This window comes from Prunus dulcis, chromosome 1, assembly GCF_902201215.1.
Source record: "Prunus dulcis chromosome 1, ALMONDv2, whole genome shotgun sequence".
In the NCBI taxonomy this organism is placed as follows: domain Eukaryota; kingdom Viridiplantae; phylum Streptophyta; class Magnoliopsida; order Rosales; family Rosaceae; genus Prunus; species Prunus dulcis.
This window is the reverse complement of record NC_047650.1, coordinates 27,920,472-27,940,277: the sequence shown is the minus strand read 5'-3', so window position 1 is coordinate 27,940,277 and position 19,806 is coordinate 27,920,472. Positions and strand designations below refer to the sequence as shown.

The 19,806-nt window shown below is 37.1% G+C and overlaps 2 protein-coding genes across 3 annotated transcripts; both read right to left on the bottom strand.

The window, feature by feature from the left end:
* Nucleotides 1–5,526: 5,526 nt before the first annotated feature.
* LOC117614886 (myosin-binding protein 3-like) lies at nt 5,527–9,619 on the bottom strand. 2 transcript variants are annotated; one of them, XM_034343811.1, is made up of 4 exons: nt 8,099–9,619; nt 7,788–7,976; nt 6,310–7,702; nt 5,527–6,206 (listed from the first exon to the last, which is right to left on the bottom strand). In XM_034343811.1, the coding sequence occupies exons 1-3, from the start codon at nt 9,501–9,503 to the stop codon at nt 6,339–6,341; spliced, it is 2,958 nt and encodes a 985-aa protein (XP_034199702.1). In that variant the 5' UTR covers nt 9,504–9,619; the 3' UTR covers nt 5,527–6,206; nt 6,310–6,338. The 2 variants fall into 2 exon arrangements, with proteins under 2 accessions (XP_034199702.1, XP_034199703.1); XM_034343812.1 differs by having other exon boundaries at nt 6,310–7,654.
* A 4,928-nt stretch (nt 9,620–14,547) lies between these two features.
* LOC117614748 (putative clathrin assembly protein At2g01600) lies at nt 14,548–19,568 on the bottom strand. The gene is made up of 15 exons (XM_034343646.1): nt 19,208–19,568; nt 19,039–19,108; nt 18,813–18,910; nt 17,999–18,137; nt 17,646–17,773; nt 17,111–17,203; nt 16,943–16,993; nt 16,696–16,761; nt 16,536–16,601; nt 16,311–16,391; nt 16,143–16,223; nt 15,768–15,938; nt 15,556–15,637; nt 15,337–15,458; nt 14,548–15,155 (listed from the first exon to the last, which is right to left on the bottom strand). The coding sequence occupies exons 1-15, from the start codon at nt 19,295–19,297 to the stop codon at nt 14,805–14,807; spliced, it is 1,689 nt and encodes a 562-aa protein (XP_034199537.1). The 5' UTR covers nt 19,298–19,568; the 3' UTR covers nt 14,548–14,804.
* Nucleotides 19,569–19,806: the final 238 nt, after the last annotated feature.

Here is a 19,806-nt window from a genome sequence, read left to right as displayed (position 1 = left end):
AATAAATTCTGCCATGTCGAACTTTTGTTCGAATCTAAATCAAACTAATTTAGAATAAAAATTAGTGGGATTTACTGTTATACTCAATAGGAGTGTAGATTATAAAAAAAAATCTTACATGAAATGAATTTTAGAAATACATTCAAAACTCATTTACAACCTAACAAAGAGATTTTGAACTTCCTATAAATTACAAAACTTCCAATTTCTTAAAACAAACACAACCCAAACCTCATAAAAAAAAAATCCTAAACACTCAAAAGGGCATCAAAATAATTTAATAATCAAAACTAAATTCAATAAGGTCAGTTATCATTTTTTTTGTTGAGTTTTTTGAGTTTGTTTATTGAAATTAAATAGTAGTAGGATTTATCTATATCACTAGTGCTAAGAATAAGTATATAACTAAATATGTCCAAAAAGTACTAAGCTACTTAAAATTTCCATGAATAAAACAAACGCAGGTACAAATGGCATCTCATCTGCGTCCTCTCTAAGAAAATTCAACCAGTTGCTTACTATATAGATTTGGTTATTGCTGGCTTCTCTTTTTCACTTGCGTTTATCTTCTATTTAATTCTTCAATCTCATTATATACAAAACATTTTCATCCCATTTTTGAAGAATTTGAGCATTTCAGTAGGTTCAACTAATCTCCTAAAACATTTATAATTTTCACTTAGAGAACCAACCTCTTCATTTTTGCTTGAATTAAATTGTGATTAATATGGAGGAGTTGGGGAAGCTTCGCCTTCAAGTTGCTACCGGTACTTGGTCCTTACACATAGAAATCATAACGAGTAGAGTAATGAGAACACTTGACCATGACTGCTGAGCTCCAAAGTTTTCTTGAAATCAAATTTTGGAAAGAGACCCCATGCATGTACCTTGTTCTTATTGGATCTTTTTTGATCGAGCCCCATAGACCAAAAGTACCACTTGTGAATTGGACAATGTCAATGTCAAGGTCATGACATGAATAATCATAACCCTATTTATGGACTATGCAGCATCAAAGAGTAGAGGACCTTCTATATGGTGTGCATGTATCCAACATTAATTCCAAAATACATTAAACCAGTTTCGTCTTATCAAATAATAAAGAACTTGTCAAGGTAGCGTTTCATATCCGTATCTTTCTCATCACATGACCGATATAACTAAGTTTGTTTCTATCAAATATGCTATTGAGTCATGACTTGAGAAACAGCCTTTCATTTTCACATGTAATACCCTCGCAATTGCAACATCTAAATCTACATTTTCCCCTCTCTCGTCTTTTTAATATTTGGAGTTCGTCAATGTTTGAGTCACACCATCCACAAGGAACCAGCCAAACTTGGGGTTCAAACTGTTGTACAATGTCCACTAATTTCCTTCAAATATTGCTCCCAAAATTATATCCTCGTGCATAGATGAGCTTTCTGCAGGGCCCACATTGGCGCACGCCATTGCTGGCTGAGATTGGTTCAAAGAATTCATTTCCTGATTTGTCTAAGTGTTTCTTTAGCAACGCTCTTTTTATTATTATTATTTCATTTTCTGAAAGATATGCTCAGGTCTGAATCATGATTAGGACATGTCTAATCTAAGCTCGAATATCATTAATCAAACAGCGCCGAAAGTCAAAACCAGGTATGTATAATATATAAGCAGAGCAAAGCTGCTTCCACCAAAAAAATAGGGAGGACATTCTTTTAAGAAATGAAAAAGAAAGGCTGTCATCATCTCATGCACATCAGAAGAAAAAAAAAAAAGAGTGTATATATATAAACCCAATAATGCACGTGGGAAGAAACAATCAATCAAAATTAACTGATTTTGATTCATATGCTGCTAGCTAGCTAGTGTTCTTCGATTCACTTGCTAATCAGTCAACGTTAATGGACCTCTCAAGATCCAAGTTGGGAGCAGAAACCTCCATATATGCCCCCACTGAATCGTTGTACTCTTTTGCAGGCTTTATAATGCTAGCAACCTTTTCTTTTGAACTTTCTCCCTTCTTTTTATGACATGTGTCATTTTCTCTACACTTAAAACAATCACAGTAATGCATTAGACAATATATCTTTTGTGCCCAAATTTACCCTTATTAAATGTATTAACTTTATATTTCCTTTAATTTACAACTTAACTTAAACAATTAAATTTAAAAAATAAACACCAAAAGTTCAATTAAATAAATATTTGAAAATAAAAATGAAGTATACTTCCCTTTAAAACAATTTTTTTTTTTTTTGTTCCAAAAATAAGTTTTACAATAAAAACGTTACAAATTATGGAATTTTTTTAAAAAACATATAAATATTTTTAAAAATGAATGAACATTCTAATTGATTTAAAAAGTTAAAAGATAAAAGAAACAGGAAAAAAAAAAAAAAAAAACCCAAACCCTAATCCATCTCTCTCTCACCCAAAACCCAGTCCCCTCCCTTGGCCAAAACAATGGCCCCATCCCTACCCAATCATCACCATTCCTCTCCAATCCAAAACCCCACCATGCACTGTACTTCTCACTCTCTCTCTCCTCCATTTTGTACCTACAAACCCATCCCCCCTTCCCTCACCCAAAAAAAAAAAAAGTAAACATATTTTTTTTATTAAAAAAACCTGACTTTAATTTTATGGAAGATGTTAAAATTCTCCCTTAATTTTTTAACAAGGTGGAAACAAAAATTAGTTTGTCCAATGCATTCAATAAGGGTAAAGTTGGAAAACAAAAGATACATTGTCTAATGTATTAATGACATTGTTTTAAGTGTGTTGAGACCCTAAAAAATCTAAGGCTATGGCGAAATATATTCCCGGTCCAATGCGATACCTTATCGAAAAGAAACCCGATTTGGGCACGAGAAAGTTCCTCATATGCGCTTGCACACATGTCACACCACGCTACAAGTTTAAGTGGGCCTAAGCCACTCGAATGTCTGGAGCTTGCTGAGCAAGTTGTGGTATGAATGGTTACGAGTATTCATGAGGCCTATTGATGGTCCAACGAGTGGAAGTTTTGGGCGACTTGTGAGCACCAAAACTCAAGCTCATTCCTTGAGCCCAAACATATGAGTAAGCATGAGAGAACACCTAGTAACCCATCACCTAAAGAAAACATAATAGCCCATAACACGTGAGAAAATCCCACATTAGCCAAAGCTTCCAGCAGTCTGATGAAATCAAAAGGAACTCATAAGCCGCTGGAAATAACACAACCCAGCCCAGCACCTTATAAAATATCCAACGTCGTGCATCTCTGTTAAAACTAGATCGCAGCCAAACCACCAAAACCAAGCAAACCCATATGCTGATCACCTTTTTGACTAAGCACCCTTACCCATTCTTTCATTTACAAGCTTTGGTAAGAAAGCAAGAAGAAGAAAGTGGGTGGCTCCTCACCCACATGGAGAAGTCCAGCTGCGTGAAGGTCTTGGAACTCCAAAAAGCTTCATGTCTACATGCTCATGCTAGGAAAGTTTCACTAAATAAGGTGGAATTGAAGAAAGTCAAGGAAAATGGGAGAGGGTGGCTGGACAAAATTAAGGTTTTCAACGCCTATAAAAGGAAGCACTTTCTACCCAACAAAGGGATATGAGATCTGATCTCAAAACAGACTTTGGTTGCTGCAAGCCTCCCAGCAGCCAGATCAACTCACCGAAGGCAAGCATCCCCTCTGGAACCCTTTAATTTCATGCTTTGTTCTTCCATCTTCTTCCCCTATTTTCATAAACACACATCCAGAAAGCAAGCATCATCTCTCATCCCTGAAACCTCTGCAATTTCGAGCCTTACTCTCCATCTCTTCCCATTTTCTCTTTTGTCATGCAACCCAGGAGCCTGACGAATCTTTCGTCAAGCTGCTGGAAATCTGCTAAAGCCACCCATGCTTCTATCTTCTTCCTCTATTTCCGATCGAAGGCAAGCAACTATATCCAGAGAGAGCAAGCATCACCTCTCATCTCTGGAACCCTTCGATTTCAAGCCTTGTTCTTCCATTGCTTCCCATTTTCTCATCTGGTAAGCTATTCCAGAGCTTCATGAAGATTTCATCACGTTGCTGGAAAATTACCCAAAGCACCTGTTTATCCACCATAATCTATGTCTCTCTCTCTCTCTCTCTCTCTCTCTCTCTCTCTCTTCTCAGCAAATCCTCACGAAATCATTACTTCAAACCTCTGTTTCTCATAGGCAATCGTAGCTATTTCTCTCTCTCATGCTAAACTCATGAATGCTCAACTCCCATGCCATAAGCTTCTCATGCGAAGTCAAGAATTTATTTGTAAGCGACTGTTGGTTTCATTGGTGAAGAAGACCAATGTGTTTCCTAAGGCTTAGCTACCCTTTCGAAACAGTCTTGGGGTCTGATCCTTGAACTCAGACTCAAGAGGCAATTTCATGCATTTGGCTATTTACAGCAGCCCAAGCCCATCTGTAACTGCCGAAACGAAAAAGCCCCTATAAAGTGTAAAGAAAGTGACACATGTCATGAAGAGAATGGAGAAAGTCAAAAAGAGAAGGTAAGAGAGAAGGTTAGGGCTTGTTTGTTACACCGTGCATGCATGGACTGGCTTGGCTAAGATTTTATCCCAAGTTTGTTTCACTCAGTTCTAATTTTAAGTGGGATTAATTAATACGGACCCTACCAAAAATACATTCTTAGTAGTTCTTAGTGAAACTTGTCTAGAGAGGAGGGACTAACAGTCCCGACCCAAGCAATGAGCAACCAACCCTATCCAAGCACCTCACAACCATCGACCCCCCAAGTGGCAGCCACGACCACCCAAGAAGGAATATACAAAATATAAGAGGAAAAAGAGAGAAGAGAAAATTTTTGAAAAAAAATAAAGAGAAAAGTAGACAGAAGAATAGGAGAGAGGGCAAAGAAGAAGAAGAAATAGATGTAGAGAAGACAAAGAAAAAATAGATGTAGAGAAGAAGAAGATGAAAGAGATGTAGAGAGGAAGAAGGGAAAAAAGAGAGAGAAGAAAAGTAAAAAAAATTAAAATTAAAAAACTTACTTTTCACCCACACACACAAAAAAACAACAAAAAAACAACAAAAAAAACTTACTTTTAAAAATATTTAGTCCTAGTCCAATCAAGCATACATCAAAAGTAGTACAAGTGTTATCCAATTTATAACAGGCTAAACCCATCCAAGACAATACTAGAATTTAGTCAAGTTCATGATAATTCGCTGTACCAAACAATCCTTAATACCTAAATCCAAAATTAATGACAATTACTAGATAATACTACTACCTGTGGCTAAGAGCCTATGACTAATCCTCTGTCCCTTATTAGCCGTTAGGCCACCGACTTTTGTGCTTTAGCAATCATCTTATTTTATTGGTTTTCTTCTGACAGCTATCAAGAGTTGTTTTATGCTTAAAGAAAAATCCATTATACTGAAAGCGATCATTCTGTCTTTCTCTTGTCTTGTAAATTGTTTAACAATTCAACACATCAATCAGAGAGAGAGAGTCATAAAATATAAAACAAGGAAAGAACACAATACAAGGCAACTCCAAGACAGTATAAACAAACACTCACTTTTTTATGTACTTACAGATGGATACATGTAGTATACAACTAGTAACTCAACTCCTTTGTCCCTCAAAACATAATAAACAAATCCCATATGATCAAATTATGCAAAAGTTTAGAAAGATATAGGGATTAGTCATCCCCTACCTTTCCTTTCCCACAAACAGAACTTACCAGAAAGAAAGAAAAAAGTGTCCTAATTAATTCTAACTGTCTAATAAACTAATGCTCTATGTACCTGGCACTGGAATCTCTGTTGGATCTTGCCAGCTTTGCAAGCCAGGCCTTTTCGCATATCATCACAACATACAATTGACAATTTGACAGGGTGGCTTCACCTCACTATCCTACACACACATAGGCTTATCATCCCCCTTTTTCCTTCAAAAGGTCTTGATGGGCGCAGCCCACAAAAAATTTGGGCCTACTTTGACACAAAACCAGTAAAAAAATAAAAATAAAAATTGGCAGACTTGAATTTGAAGTCCACCATGATCACCAAACAGACCATGCCATTGCCAGGAGCCTCCCTCTCCATCCAGGGAATTTCCCCCCTTGAAATTGTTGAAACTGCATAATTATATTTGCCTTCTGTATCAAGTAACATCAGAACACCATGGCATTGGTATTCTTCCTATATCTGCAGCTGTTTTAACCCGAAAGGAACACCTGCATTTCCAAAGCACACAGAATATAAACTATAACAAATGCAGTTCCAATCAAATTCTAGTAGAAACTTTCAAACTTTAGAGCTGAAGGCTTGTGATTTTACCTATGAAGTCTTGGATGCATAGATAGCCATTATAGGACGCTGTCTCCCGTTGTCCTCAGACGGAGTTCCACACTTCTCAGATCACGAAGATGTTCCAAAATCTCTTGGAGAAGAACTAATCCCTTATCTCCTTTCCTCAAGGAGCTAATGCAATGCTTTAGGAACTCCCTATCTGCTTCAAGCGCTTGCAGTCTCTCATAGACATGACCAACCTCCTCCTCAATGGCAAATTTCTTGTTTTCTTCTTCAAATTTTATGACAAAGTCTTGTGATGCAAAAGAATCATACCCTCCTGTATCTCCATTCAATTCCAATTCCCCATCTTCGGCTTCTGCTTCAATGGCATCAAAAAGTGGAAGAAGTCTCTTTCCCTTTGAGCCCTTGATGCTATGCTTTCCATTCATTTCTTTGGAATGGCCATTTGCAACGCCGTTTACTTCACTACTAACATCTAATTTTTCATGGTAGCCATTTCCATTCTCTGAAAGGAAATACTTGATTGGTTTCATATTCTGAAAATGTTCTTCCTCTTCATCACTTAAGGTCAAAAGTTTCTCTTCCAATTCCTTGAGCTGGTCTAGAATGGATAACTTCTCTTCCTCAAAGCTAGCCAAAGATTCCTCCAGATACAGAACTGCATCAGTCGGGGTGTTTTGATTGCTTCCTTCTTCGCGGCTATCTTCTTCCTTGGATTCATTATTCAAATCAATAGATAGCCCATCACTATCCTCAGCATTGCTACAAGGACCGGATGAACTCCTACTTCTTGTGCTGCCATCTTTCATTCTCCTCAAAATCATCATTTTCTCTTTGGCCTCATAATCCTGGACCTTCTTTCGACATATTTCCAGCTCCCTTTCAACTTCTTGCTTTTCTTTTTCCCTTTTTACCATAAGTTCATTCAAGAGCTGCATAGCTTCCTGGTCGTACTCAGACTGCTCTTCCATCATTCTCTGGTACTGCAAAGCTTCCATCTGCATTGCTGCTTTTTCTTCCTGTAGCCTATTTATCATTGCCATTGTCTGGCTGGCTGCCACTGCAGAAGCACTCCTCTCTTCTTCAAGTTCTGCATATAATTCATTCAAAGCCTTCCGTTCAGCTCTCAACACTGTTTTTAATTTCTCAATGGTCATGACTCCATCACCACCTTCAATATCGCTTAGGACACTTCCATCCAATGACTCTTCTGTTCCCACTTCTCTTCTTTCAAAAAGTAGCAATTCCTTATGCAACTGATGGAGACTGTCTATAGAAGTAGGTGTATCAGGGACTTTCTCTTCCACAATCTCATTAAATTCTGAACCTAATGAGAAATGATTTTCTTTTGCTTCCTCGCCCGTTTCAGCTGAAAAGGTTTTAAATTTTAGTAACTCTTCCTCTGCTTGTTTAGAACCTAATAATGAAAGAAAGTAAAAGATTATCAGACATGATTAGGATTCAAGATTGGGAATGTGGTGAGGAAAGAAGGTGAGGCTTACCATGATGATCACAAGCATGAAGATTGGCACAACTTGTAGAAGGGTCTTCCTGTGCACATGGATAGGAGGAATGCAGAAATTCTTGAGCTAATTGCATTTCATCAATCGGTTCCTGATCAGGAATTTCTGTCCCTATTGAGACCTCCGCATCAATCTCGTCGTTATGCATATAGACATCATCCTCAAAAGCTGCATACGTGGGGCAACATTAAGATTTTCTCATCCAAATTCAAAACAGAACCAAACACTGAATATAAATTAATTTGAACAGGAGCACAAAATTATAAGTGAAACAAATTTAACATGTGTACCTTGATGAACATCTGAATCAATGTCATCTCTTGCTATAGCTGCAGTAGATTGGCCATCATCATCATCATCATCATCATCATCCTCATGAGATGAGGTTTGTGTTGCTTGAGTAGTAGCAACTGGTTCATTTTCCTCCTTTGCTATACCTCCTTCTTCTCCTTGAAAGACCGAGGAGGAGCTCCTATTCTCACCCAAATCCTCTGAATCAAGAACTGAAGCCCTGCCCTCTTCCTTACTCTCATGGAATGAAAGCAATGTCACTGACTCTTCTGAACTGCGCCAACTCTCCACGACCGGTTTGGCTTGTGCCTCGAAACACATGCCAAAATCCAGTATAACATCTTCATAACTACTGTTTGCTTGGTCTTCCACCTTGTACTTTTTGTGACTTTGGTTTTCAGTGGCGGTGGGAGAATCAATCAAATCAACCAGAACCAGTCGACAATCATCTTGATCAATGTAGAACTCCAGATGCTGAGGCAGAATTTCAGGAGATAAACCGTTATCACAACTGGCCTGAATGAAAGTCTGGTGATCACGTGGTTGATCATCCATTGAAACATTCAACTTAGCCTCTTGGATGGGTTCTTGTTCATCTATAACTCTGTCCACTTTGTCATCTTCATTGGCAACAATTTCCTTGCAGCCATAGTCACATACAGAACAGGCAGAATGCTCCTCTGCCTCGTCTTCTCTTCTTTTACAGCCTCCATCAACATCAAAAATCGTATTGTCTTCCCTGTTTACTTCAATAGCCTCTTCATCTTCATGTTGATCGATTATGAAATCCGATCTGCTTTGATCTGAGTGATCACCTTCTTCAGTTTGAGCATCAACCCCTGCTTCCATAGTCAAACTCTGTTTTTGGGTGTAATCCAAAACCTCCCAAGAAGGCTTAATTAGAATACATGGAGGGTAGAATTTATTCAACTTCATGCCACAGCAGGAACAGTTCAAGTTTTCATCACCATTCTGAATAACTTTTTCATCGCCACCTTGAATCACACCAATTTGCTTCATCCATGGAAAGAAAGCAAACTTCTTTGACCATTCTTCACAATCTGGCTGCGATGAGCAATCTTCACACATGTCTTGCGATTCAGCTAGTTTCTGGTGATTTGAGCAATAACCCAGTTTGGATATTTCATTGGCGTGTGTTTCACACACAAGATCTCTATGAGAATTCTTGTTCTTTCCGGGTTCTAAGAGATGATCAAGCCTAGAACACCAGAGGCAGGGTGTTTTAAGGCCAAAGTAATCAGCGAATTTTATAATTAGAAAAGAAAACAGTGAATTGAGAAGAAGAAGGATGATCAGAATCCATTCAAGGAGTGTATAGACGAGAATAAGAGTGATTTTGTTGGTGTTTCTGTGCAACATGGTCGCAAACTTGTTGGCAGCCATTGATGAGGCTCTGTTCTTGGTATATACACAGAGAGAGAGAGAGAGAGAGAGAGAGAGAGAGAGAGAACAAAATGAAATATGGAGAATCAGATATGGAACTCTTCAGAGAGAGAGAGAGAGAGGGGAGAGAGAGAGAGAGAGAGAGAGAGAGAGAGAGGGATCAAATAGGAAATAGTAGTAGATGAGGAAGTGGTTTTATTCAGACTGTGGGAAGGCGGTTTGAAATGGAATTTGGAAATGGCAACCAACAAGTGAAGTATTTCAGACTCCGAGCTGATAGACAAAGGAAAATAAAATAAAAACTGGATTGAGTCAAAGAAAATTAAAGAATGTTTTTTAAGTATTTTAAATACTTTTTTGACAGAATTAAGTAAAGCATTGGCAATTTGGCATTGAACAAGTAATAGATTACACAAAAAGAATGATAAATGTCACTACTAGTCCTAGACTCTTAGATAGATTGCTCTAGAAATGAAATGAGACATGGTTTCTACTTTGTATTAAAATATGCAAGCTTTCTTTCATTTGTTTATCATAATTTGGGGTTTTGCAGTAAAATTCTCAGTTGGCAGCACCGATATCTTTCTTAGGCGCCCTCTCCTTGACAGCTCCACCCATTTCTTTTGTATTTAGAATTAGGGCAACAAAAATGGGGTGGCCCATCAACCACACCATTGAGTTGCGTTGGTGGACCACTCTCAAAGTAAGGTGTGGTCACATTATGGATCCAGATGCTCCACTTCATAATGCAACAACTCTTATCTTCCACAATGAACCTTTTTCCTACAAAAACTCTTCATTTTTTGTGTACCTGCAAGCCATTTTTTTAATAAGTATTTTAAGTAAAAGTACTTGCCTTGCAAGTTGGCACTGCTTTCCAATTCCGCTCCATTTCATTTCATTTCTTCTCATTCTATAAACGAATAATTTCTTTTTGAAATAGATTTTCTTATCAGTATTAATTCGATACTTACCTAAAAAGTAAAAATGAAAACTAGTTTCTGTACTGTACGTAATAAAAATATCAACAGTGATGCTGTGTATCAATTCCATCTTTTTGAAAGAAGGAACCAAAACCAAGCTTGTGATTGTGAAACAGTCCAAATTGCTTTTGCTTTGGTCAAGTTTATATCATGAATTCTTAATGTTTCATCTTTGGCCCTACCAATGATATTCAGTCGATCCCGATGCTGCCAGCTACCTGCCTGCCACATGATCAGATGAGAAACCCAGTTTAACCTAGCTAGCTAGTTGCCTTTTTACTGTGGTTCTTGCACAGTTTGTATATAGCCTTTACATTATAAGGCGAATAGAATGCATGCACTTGCAAACTGTCAACTTCACATAGGATATAAAAACGTGAGCACAATTATACGTTTCTTTAATGACTTAAAATAGGAGTGCATCTCATCTGAATTATCTGCATACTGACGGTTTAGTTTAGTTTGGTTAAATAATTATTTTTTAATTTTAATTATTGTGATTCGATCCGTATCGAAATGTTTAGTTTGATTAACGGAAACAAAATTCCTAACCCGATAGAAACTCATACCGATCCGATATTTATACTTATTTTATTATTTAAATACAAAACAAGAAACCAAAGGTAAATACAATTAGCATTTTGTATCACTCTTTTATCACTATTGTATCACTTCTTTCTCACCATTGTATCACTGTTTTATCACCATTTTATCACTGCTTTATCACCACTGTATCACTTTCTTATCACCATTGTATCACTTAACAGGGTACTGTAGCACTTTTTGGTCAGAGAGGAATTTATGAACTTCCTATGTTTTCCAGTTTCGATATTTGTCCCTTTTTTACCTGCAACTTTCCAACTGTTGATCCAAATTTTATGTTCTTTATATGGTTGGATTCAACATGAAAAACTAAAGAACCCAACGCGGAACAAATGTCAAAATCATTTACATAAATGTAGAGAATTCAATAAAAAGAACACTCAAAGATTCAAACAACAAACACAAGTGGCTCCTAATACATCTTGAGTACATATTGAATGATATAGTGACTAAATTATTTGATTTCATACTTGGATGAATTAGACTATTGGATTTTTATATTTTACAAGGATAATTTGGTGTATTTGTTCAAGTACTTATGTTATGTGAAAGTATTATAAATTATATTTTTATTAGTATATTTTTATTATGGTACTACCGGTGTACCGACTAATCCGAACCGAATATTAGGTTAACCGATCCGAAATTTATAGAAGTCTTTGGTTTAGTTAACGGAAGAGAAAATGGTCTACCAAAATCTTTAATTTAGTTAACAAAAAAGCCTTCTACCATTCCAAACCGATCCGTGCCCAGAACTAATATAGACCATCCTCGTTCATATGGATATAACTATATATACACTGTACTAAACTGTGAAGAATAAAATGATTTGTTTATTAACAATTACGAACAAAATATAAAGTAAAAGTTAAGTTTCTTGGTAATACTGTAAAGTCAAACTTTGTTTCAAAAGTTGATTACAAGCTCCCCTTTTCCTTTATTACTCTTTAGGCTTTTAATTTTTGACCAACAAGGACAAATATTAATCCAAGACCCACAACGTATATAGTGTCAGTATAAACAGGAAAAATACAATGTATAGAATACGTAGATAGAAGCTCAAAATTTACATATTTGATTCTTTAAATTCTCAAACCAATAATTAAAGATGTTCCCTAAATTTAAATCCCATAATCACATTTGTTTAGGAAGTAATTAGAATTAGTTGAAAAAGAAAATAATGCGCCAGATAGCTCCTAATGAATTCTTAAATCATCAAAGATTTCAAATTTGACGACTTAGGCAGGTAATTAGGTAGCAGCCAGCCACACATCCCTATGTTGAAATATTTGGAGGAGGGACCCGTGGGCATCATGTACATAACTTGCGTGGTTACAAAGACATCATCTAACGTTACAGAAGGATCTAATTATATTTATTAATTGACAAAGTATTTTGCTTAATCTTTTACATTAATAATACAAGGGACCCATTGGCCATTGCCAATGATGATATCTCTTAATCCTCAAAAATAATTTACAAAAGCTACTGTCTCTTTGGTTCTCTGTATTTTATTGTGGATTGATTAACAATTGTAATTTGTTAGTGGTGATGGAATTAAAAAGAAATTAAATTAAAGGCATCTTTAAGTTTGGGTTTTTAGATCCACATAGATCTAAGAGTGATCAGCTTTTGCATTTAATGAAAGGCTGATCAACAAAGAGAAAGAGGTTTGTATGTGTATGTCATCATTTGACCCTACACGAAGTGGCAGAATTTGACTCTGCACTGCATGTGCTTTCATTTACAACGCCTACACGGGTGCTGAAAAAACATCATGCATATTACATATGATATGTATGTGTTCATACTCTGTTAGCATCCAACATATGAATGATCTTTCCAAGATTTCCAAGATTATATGCCTTTTCTGTTTACACGAACAATTACTTGATCGATTTATAAGTTTCTGCTAATTATTCTTAGGAATATGTTGTCTGTCTGAATGAATGACCATGAAAATGTTGGTTTGGTTTGGTTCCTTTGTTCATGTTCCAACCACACATTTGAAAGATCACATAATGTTTCTTATTAAGTTTGAGCAAACATTCCAGACTTATATATATATATATTCTTGGTTAATTAACCAAAGCCAAAGGTACGTACGGTGCGATGAGAATGATATGAGTTGTAGGGTTTGTGGTTAATTGGGGCCTTGGATCCTATGATTAACAACACAAGAAAGCAAATAATAATTTAGATAGGTAAAACACAACAGCTGTGCACACACAAATCATGGGATACCACTCGCAAGTGTTAAACAAAGAAGAAAAGAAGATGGAAAAGAAAAGAAAGGGAATCAACATAAATGGGAGTGTATTTTGTTGTGTTTGGGGTTGTGATGGTAATGATGGTGTGTTTGAGTGTGTTTCAAAATGTGGGACAGTTTGTATGGCCCCCTACCCTACCCTTCTCTGTTTTTCTTTTGCTTTTGTGCAGCCTGCTCTGCTGCAAGCTCTCTTTCACCCTCTCCCTTCCCTTAATTTCTTTCTCCTTTATAACTTTCTGCCCTTAAATTCTTTGGCTTTTATTAATTCCCCACACGCGGCGCACATAATGCAGAATCCAAATCAAACTATGCTGCTAAGTGGTGGGTTAACTTATGCCCCTGCTGCTTGCTTATGGTATTAAGCATGCAGATGCACAAGAAGAACTGATGTCAAGCCACTTACTTTACGCACGTTTCATCTTTCATGCGCACTACTAAGTCATCGTAGACATCGTGAGCCTGCCTGCCTGCCTGCCCAAAATTTACATATCTTGGACATCTTACTTGAGCCAAAAGTAAACATCAACTGGTTTTGATAACGTTATTGATTTTTGGACAAATCGTTACCCAAAAAGGAAAAAACAAAAACAAAACGAAGTTCATTGAATTATGATTCTTTAATTTGGACACTATTTGCATAGTCAGTCATCAGGGTCAGCCAGCGGCATCAGGACCAACCATGAATCTGCTAAATTGAGAATAAAGAAACTCAAAAGGATTCAAGGGGACATGACATTAGGTATCCAACCAAAACCAAAAGCCAAAAGCCAATTAATACATTGAAAGCCGCCCGGTAAGATACCACCCTCCCCTGTGTCCCTCTCTGCTAACTTGTTTCATAACAAATTCCAAGCAGCCCCCATTTCCCATGGGCCCTACCTATTGTAGGGTTTCTTAACCCCTCAAAACTTAAATTTAAATCAAATCCAAATGGTGTCATTGGTTTTGCTTTTCCTTTTTCCATGGAAATGGAATGGAATGGACATGCAAAGGAGCCCTATTCTGCCCGTTTGCACAAACGGAGCAAAAGTATGGGTCAAGTTGTTCCCTGGCCACCTGATGATTATTAAATACAAGGATATGGATGGCCTGTTTGATAAATATTTATCCGTTTTCTTATCCAAGTTTCCATTCCAGAAATTGTTAAAGCATCACATACATACACTATCCCATGCACGTGAGAGGAGAATGTCAAAAATTACATAACCTTTTCTTTTGATAAAACAAAATTACAAGAATTTCTAAAACGTATCAACTAATTATTACATTCTTCGCTATTCACTCGCCAACTTTTACACCAAACTTATGTTCATTCCGAACAATACCAAAACCCCGAACCCACTTTGCTATACTCACCAAAATACACCAAAACCAACCAACTTCATCGCGTGGATTAACACTTTCTTTTCTTCTTATATATATAAATCATCAAAGCGCATGTGTCAATCACAGCAGGCCTGTGCTTCCAAATGGGTTGCTAGTTTGTGGGTGAGGAGCAGGAGGATGTGTAGGAAATGCCCCAAACCCGGTATCACCAAAAGGATTTGTTGGCCCCATCATCACATTCTGCTGCTGCGGCTGGTAGGTTGGTTGGAAAGAACCAAAGGGGTTGGACTGTTGTTGAGCCATTGCAGCCATTTGAACTCCAGGTGGGGGAGCAACATTGTTTGACAAGGCAAATGGGTCTTGGACCTCAAACGGATTCGGGGCCGGTGCTCCATAAACAGGTTGCTGAGCAGCCCTATATGCTCCTTCATCGTATAAGCTGTTCAGAGTAAGTGAGTCTAACCCACCAGCCTGACAGACGGAAAACATTAATTAATCAGATTGCAAGCCATTATCAAATAGTGAGAAGATATATCCGTACTTCATACAGTTAGAGACATGTATTTTTTTTATATTACAATGATCATGGACAACCGAAATAATGAAGGATAAAAACTGAAAATTTTAAATGCATGGGATGGGATGGGCCTACCAATTGCCTCTCGTTAACTGATGAAATGTTGTTACTTGGAGTGGTAACCAGGGCAAGTTCCCATCCAGTAGGATCAAAATCTTTTGGCTGCACAGCACTAGAATTGAATGTTGGAGCTGCATCTGCAAATAAGAATGGGACAAAATACACGCCACCAGAGTTAGATGTCAGGGTGGCATTATTTGAAAAGTGAAGAGAAATAATGAAACAAAATATTACCAGTTTCAGATGAAACTATGGCTAAAGCCAAAGCATTTCTTTCCTCCATCACAGATACATCAGATGCAGTATAATCCAAACCCTGAACCCACAAAAGGAGATTTATTGGGATGAACAAATTGGAAAAACAGATATAGAGTAAGAAGCTTTGTACAATAAAAAGAAAAAAAAACAGAGTAAAAGCTTAAACGAAAGAAGAACTGATAATCTACCAGTAAATCTCCTGTGTCCTGGCTACTTTGAGGAGGAGGTGGCGGCGGTGGGGAAGGAGTTGCAGTCTCAACATTTGACACAGGTACAATGTCTAGAGGTGCTGGCTCAGATTCATCACTAGATAACTTTGTGTCTTCAGAAGGCTCTTCTGGTCTATATGTCAACTGAAGCTGTTCACAACGACCAGATATTAATTATCTATATCAAAAGAAATTTCCATTGATAAACGACTTAAGTGGTCAAAACTCAGAACACTAGAAAATCTACTTAAGTGGTCAAAACTTAAGTCAAAGACGATAAATTTGAAATAGTTTTTGGCGACAAGGTATCTAGGATCAGGCAAAGAAGAAAAAAGAAAAAGAAAGAATACCAACCAATGGCTCATGTGGAACTGTAACAGCCCGTGGTGCCTCTCTTATATACTCTTCCATTGTTGTGAGGAAGGATTGCGGAGGCTGAAAAAGTGACAACAAAGTACTTAGTATAAACTGGGAAACTTGCAAAGAAGGAATTCAAACAAACACATTGGATCCCTGTAAGACCTCTCTCAAAACGGGAAACTGGAAATTCCTAGCAAGTTCCAATCCTTTGCAAACTTCATAAAAATCAGAGAGACCTGCAGCCTGCATCAAAGACCAAAGATGACTTTAATAGAGCAGCATTAGCCTAAGCCACTTGACCTTAGATCATCAATAACTGATGCTGCTATAGCAATCAATAAAAATAATCAACTAATAAGTGAGACCAAAATTATTGCAGATCTTAACCTGCTGACCAGCTCGTTTATAAACATCAAGGGCTTTAACTGCTTCATGTCTTGGCATCTCAAAAAACTGCAACAAAAGCAGACTTCTTACAGCAGGCAAATTCGAGAAACAAATATCAATTGTTATCTTAGTATTTGCATGAATGATATAATTGATTTACCTTATCAACAAGATTTATAATTCCATCATTGACAGCACAATAAATTTTAAAGCTCTCTTTCAGTACCTGAAAATACAGAGTAAAAAAGGTAAGATATAAAATCAAATATAGCCCTTTGTCTGTTATTTGTTAAACTGGCTTTAACAACTTAATGACTAAAGCTCTCTTTTTGATACTCCATTAACAATCTAAATAACATTTTCATATCTGGGAGAAAATAAAACAAAACTGGACTTGCAGGTCATACCAGGGCCAGCGCATACTGTATAACGTAATTGACGACAGCTGCTCCTTCTGGCTGTAAAGTCAGAAAGCAACATAAATTATTTTGCACAAATATATTTAATAGTATAAAAACAAGATTTGTACACATGTTTGGATGAAAAAGATAAATAGCAAGTTCCCGATATGCTACCCGGCAACCAATAAGGCGATACAGCAGCTGTTGTAGAGCAGGCAACTGCTCCAAGAGTTCCTCACTATCCAATTCTCGGGTTCTACTGTAACCCTGTAAGTATTTAAGAAAAGAAAAGGAAATATATGGTGAATCGTAAGAAATAATGATCATTTCGTAAGGAAAAAGAAAGCATCAGAACCTAGTAGTCATCATCTAATCCTAATTAGTAATGGACTGCGGAAAAAATAAAGGTTTATGAGACAACTTAAAAGTTGATAATTAATAAACAGAGATCAATCTGAAGGTAATGCAAAATCATGTTCTACTTTTGAATTCATATTTGTCACTCAGTTTTAAGAACATGACGGTGACAGTTAGGGTTTTGAGAGTTACAGAGAAGAAAGGTTGCAGAAAGAAGAAAGTGTTGGGTTCGTTTCGGAAAGCAACTTTTATAAGGAAAAGGAAAGGTGCCGTTCTTTCTATAAAAAAATGCTGCTATAGTGCTTTGTCCTTATTATCAAGAAAAAGGTATGACGATTTATTTGGTAAGTACCTTCTCCTGCCCCTGGGCAGGCCTTGGAAGACGTTCAGCTTCAATGTCATACTTCAGAACCCTAAAGCATTCAAGTCGTTCCTCCAAAAACAATGCATAAGTACGCACCCAGGCAGAGCAATCCCAAGCTGCAGAGGAGGAAAAGCAATGTCATAATCATCAATTAGTTATTGTTGAGCTATAGATATGTTTGTGTTCAAAATCAAGAAGTTCTGGTAAAAATGTGTTTGTGTTTCTTCAATTTGGAGTTCAAAAGCAATGTCATAATTTCAAGTACTGCAACTCATAGCTCATAATGACAGGCAGATGAGGAGGACAAAGAATGAGAGAGATTTAAGGCGTTTAAAATTCACCAATAGGACTGGAATCGTCTTTGAAATTAGAAAGCTGGAGAATTCGTCCTCTCTGAGAGAAATTTAGAAGTTCTTCTCTGAAAGTAGGATCACCCTCCCGCAAAGTCCTATGGATAACTATCAATGTTTTTAAAGCCACCTGCCAATGCCAAACACAGAAATGATACATGCAAGTTTAGCAGGAAAGCATAAATATATACACACGCATAAGCATATTTATCCATAAGAAAATGATGAGCTAAAAGGAAAACGTCAAATAAGAGTTATTTCATCTCATGCAGTTGGCTTCAGGGTGCTAATGCTGAGAAGAATTCAGTTTTTGAGACAGAATTGAACCAGATGAGTAGAAGACCATGATAGAGTTCACAAATGCTTAAACAAAGCTTCAGATCTTTCATAAATCGCCACCATGCACACACAAAACGCAGTACATATGAACTTTGTCTCCTCAATTAGTCTAGTGAAAGAAATGGAAACTAAGGAGAGGATCAACAACTGGTAAATATGTCAGAGCCTAAGGTCAGTCTTTAACTGTAATGTCATTGTCTATCACTACAATAGCATGCATTGAGTAACTTAGGCACATCTACGTGGTTTAAGAAAGCAACCAAGTACGAGTCCGAGCAAATCCAAATTATATCAACAGAAACGCACACACACACAGAGAACCTCATATAGTATGGCATGTTAAACAATAGTATTAAGCAAAACCCAATTGAAATTCAAAAGGAAAAAAAAAATCATTTAAGTCCAATAAACGTCCAATACAAAATTGAAAAGTATCGCATTGCAATTGAATGAATAAGCAGCATACCGTCCAATTATGGGTCTTGTTTAATCTTCTTGAAAGAGCATGAATGCAATAAGCAACATCCGCTCGTGGCCTAATTGCCGATGTGGCAATCAGGATTTCTGCATCCAATACACCCCCAAAAAAAGAATCAATATTTCGCTAAAAAATCAACAACCCATTTGATAAATGAAACGAACAAAAGAATGGATCTGAAAATCAGAAATAGAAAAGAAAAGAAAGAACTGACTTCTGAGATGTCTCTCCTTGGGCGGGCACTCGACGTGGTTAGTGGCTTTGACTATAGCAACATCCAAATCCTATTCTTAGAACACAGAATCCAAAATCAAAATCCAATTTAGATAACAAAAATCTAAGTTGTTTTAAAGATAAATTAGATAAAAAGAAAGGAATGTTACCGCGTAATCGCTGTTGACGTGGGCAAGGCCGACTTTGGTGGTGTCTTTGAGAGCCCCGTAGGCTTTTCTCCACGTCTGAAGCGTCCCCATTTCTCTACTACTATACCCAAACTGCTTCGCCGCTCAGATCGCGGTCTCTCTCTCTCTCTCTCTCTCTCTCTCTAGAAGAATGCACTGACCTGGCTTTCAGACCTTGTTTCTCTCTTTAAATCTCTCTCCCTGTGGCTCCGATGCTTTGGGGAAGAGAGAGGAAAGCGAAGGACTTGATGGAATGCGATAGAAAGAATTCAAGAAAGACAGGCTGCAAAGTAGAAGAGAAGAGACGCGCTCATACGGCGTCGTCTTTTATTCGAGTTTTTCCGTTTTATTCTTGGCCTTATTTTTTTTCGAGGAGATCCTTTTTTTATTTTTTTGGTTTTATGAAATTACGAGAGAGGGGCGTTGGCTTTTGGCGGCCCCCTGCCTGCTTCGGTTCGGTGTGTGCGTCATCATTCACATATAATATAATTAATGTCCCACTTTTACCACAATTTCAAGAAACGAATATATACTTTTGTTATATATACTTTTGTTATAATTAATGTCTCCTTATTATATAA

Bases quoted from the DNA above. Each gene is read 5' to 3' on its own strand.
- LOC117614748 (XM_034343646.1), bottom strand. From the start codon at position 19,297: ATGGGGACGCTTCAGACGTGGAGAAAAGCCTACGGGGCTCTCAAAGAC. The intron at 17,774-17,998 runs GTGAATTTTAAA...CCTCCTCTGCAG, and splicing joins AGACGATTCCAGTCCTATTG to CTTGGGATTGCTCTGCCTGG. The intron at 15,939-16,142 runs GTTGGTATTCTT...CGTTGTGAACAG, and splicing joins CAGTTCCACATGAGCCATTG to CTTCAGTTGACATATAGACC.
- LOC117614886 (XM_034343811.1), bottom strand. From the start codon at position 9,503: ATGGCTGCCAACAAGTTTGCGACCATGTTGCACAGAAACACCAACAAA. The intron at 7,977-8,098 runs GTACACATGTTA...CCACGTATGCAG, and splicing joins TGATTCAGATGTTCATCAAG to CTTTTGAGGATGATGTCTAT. The intron at 7,703-7,787 runs GTAAGCCTCACC...TTTCATTATTAG, and splicing joins TCATGCTTGTGATCATCATG to GTTCTAAACAAGCAGAGGAA.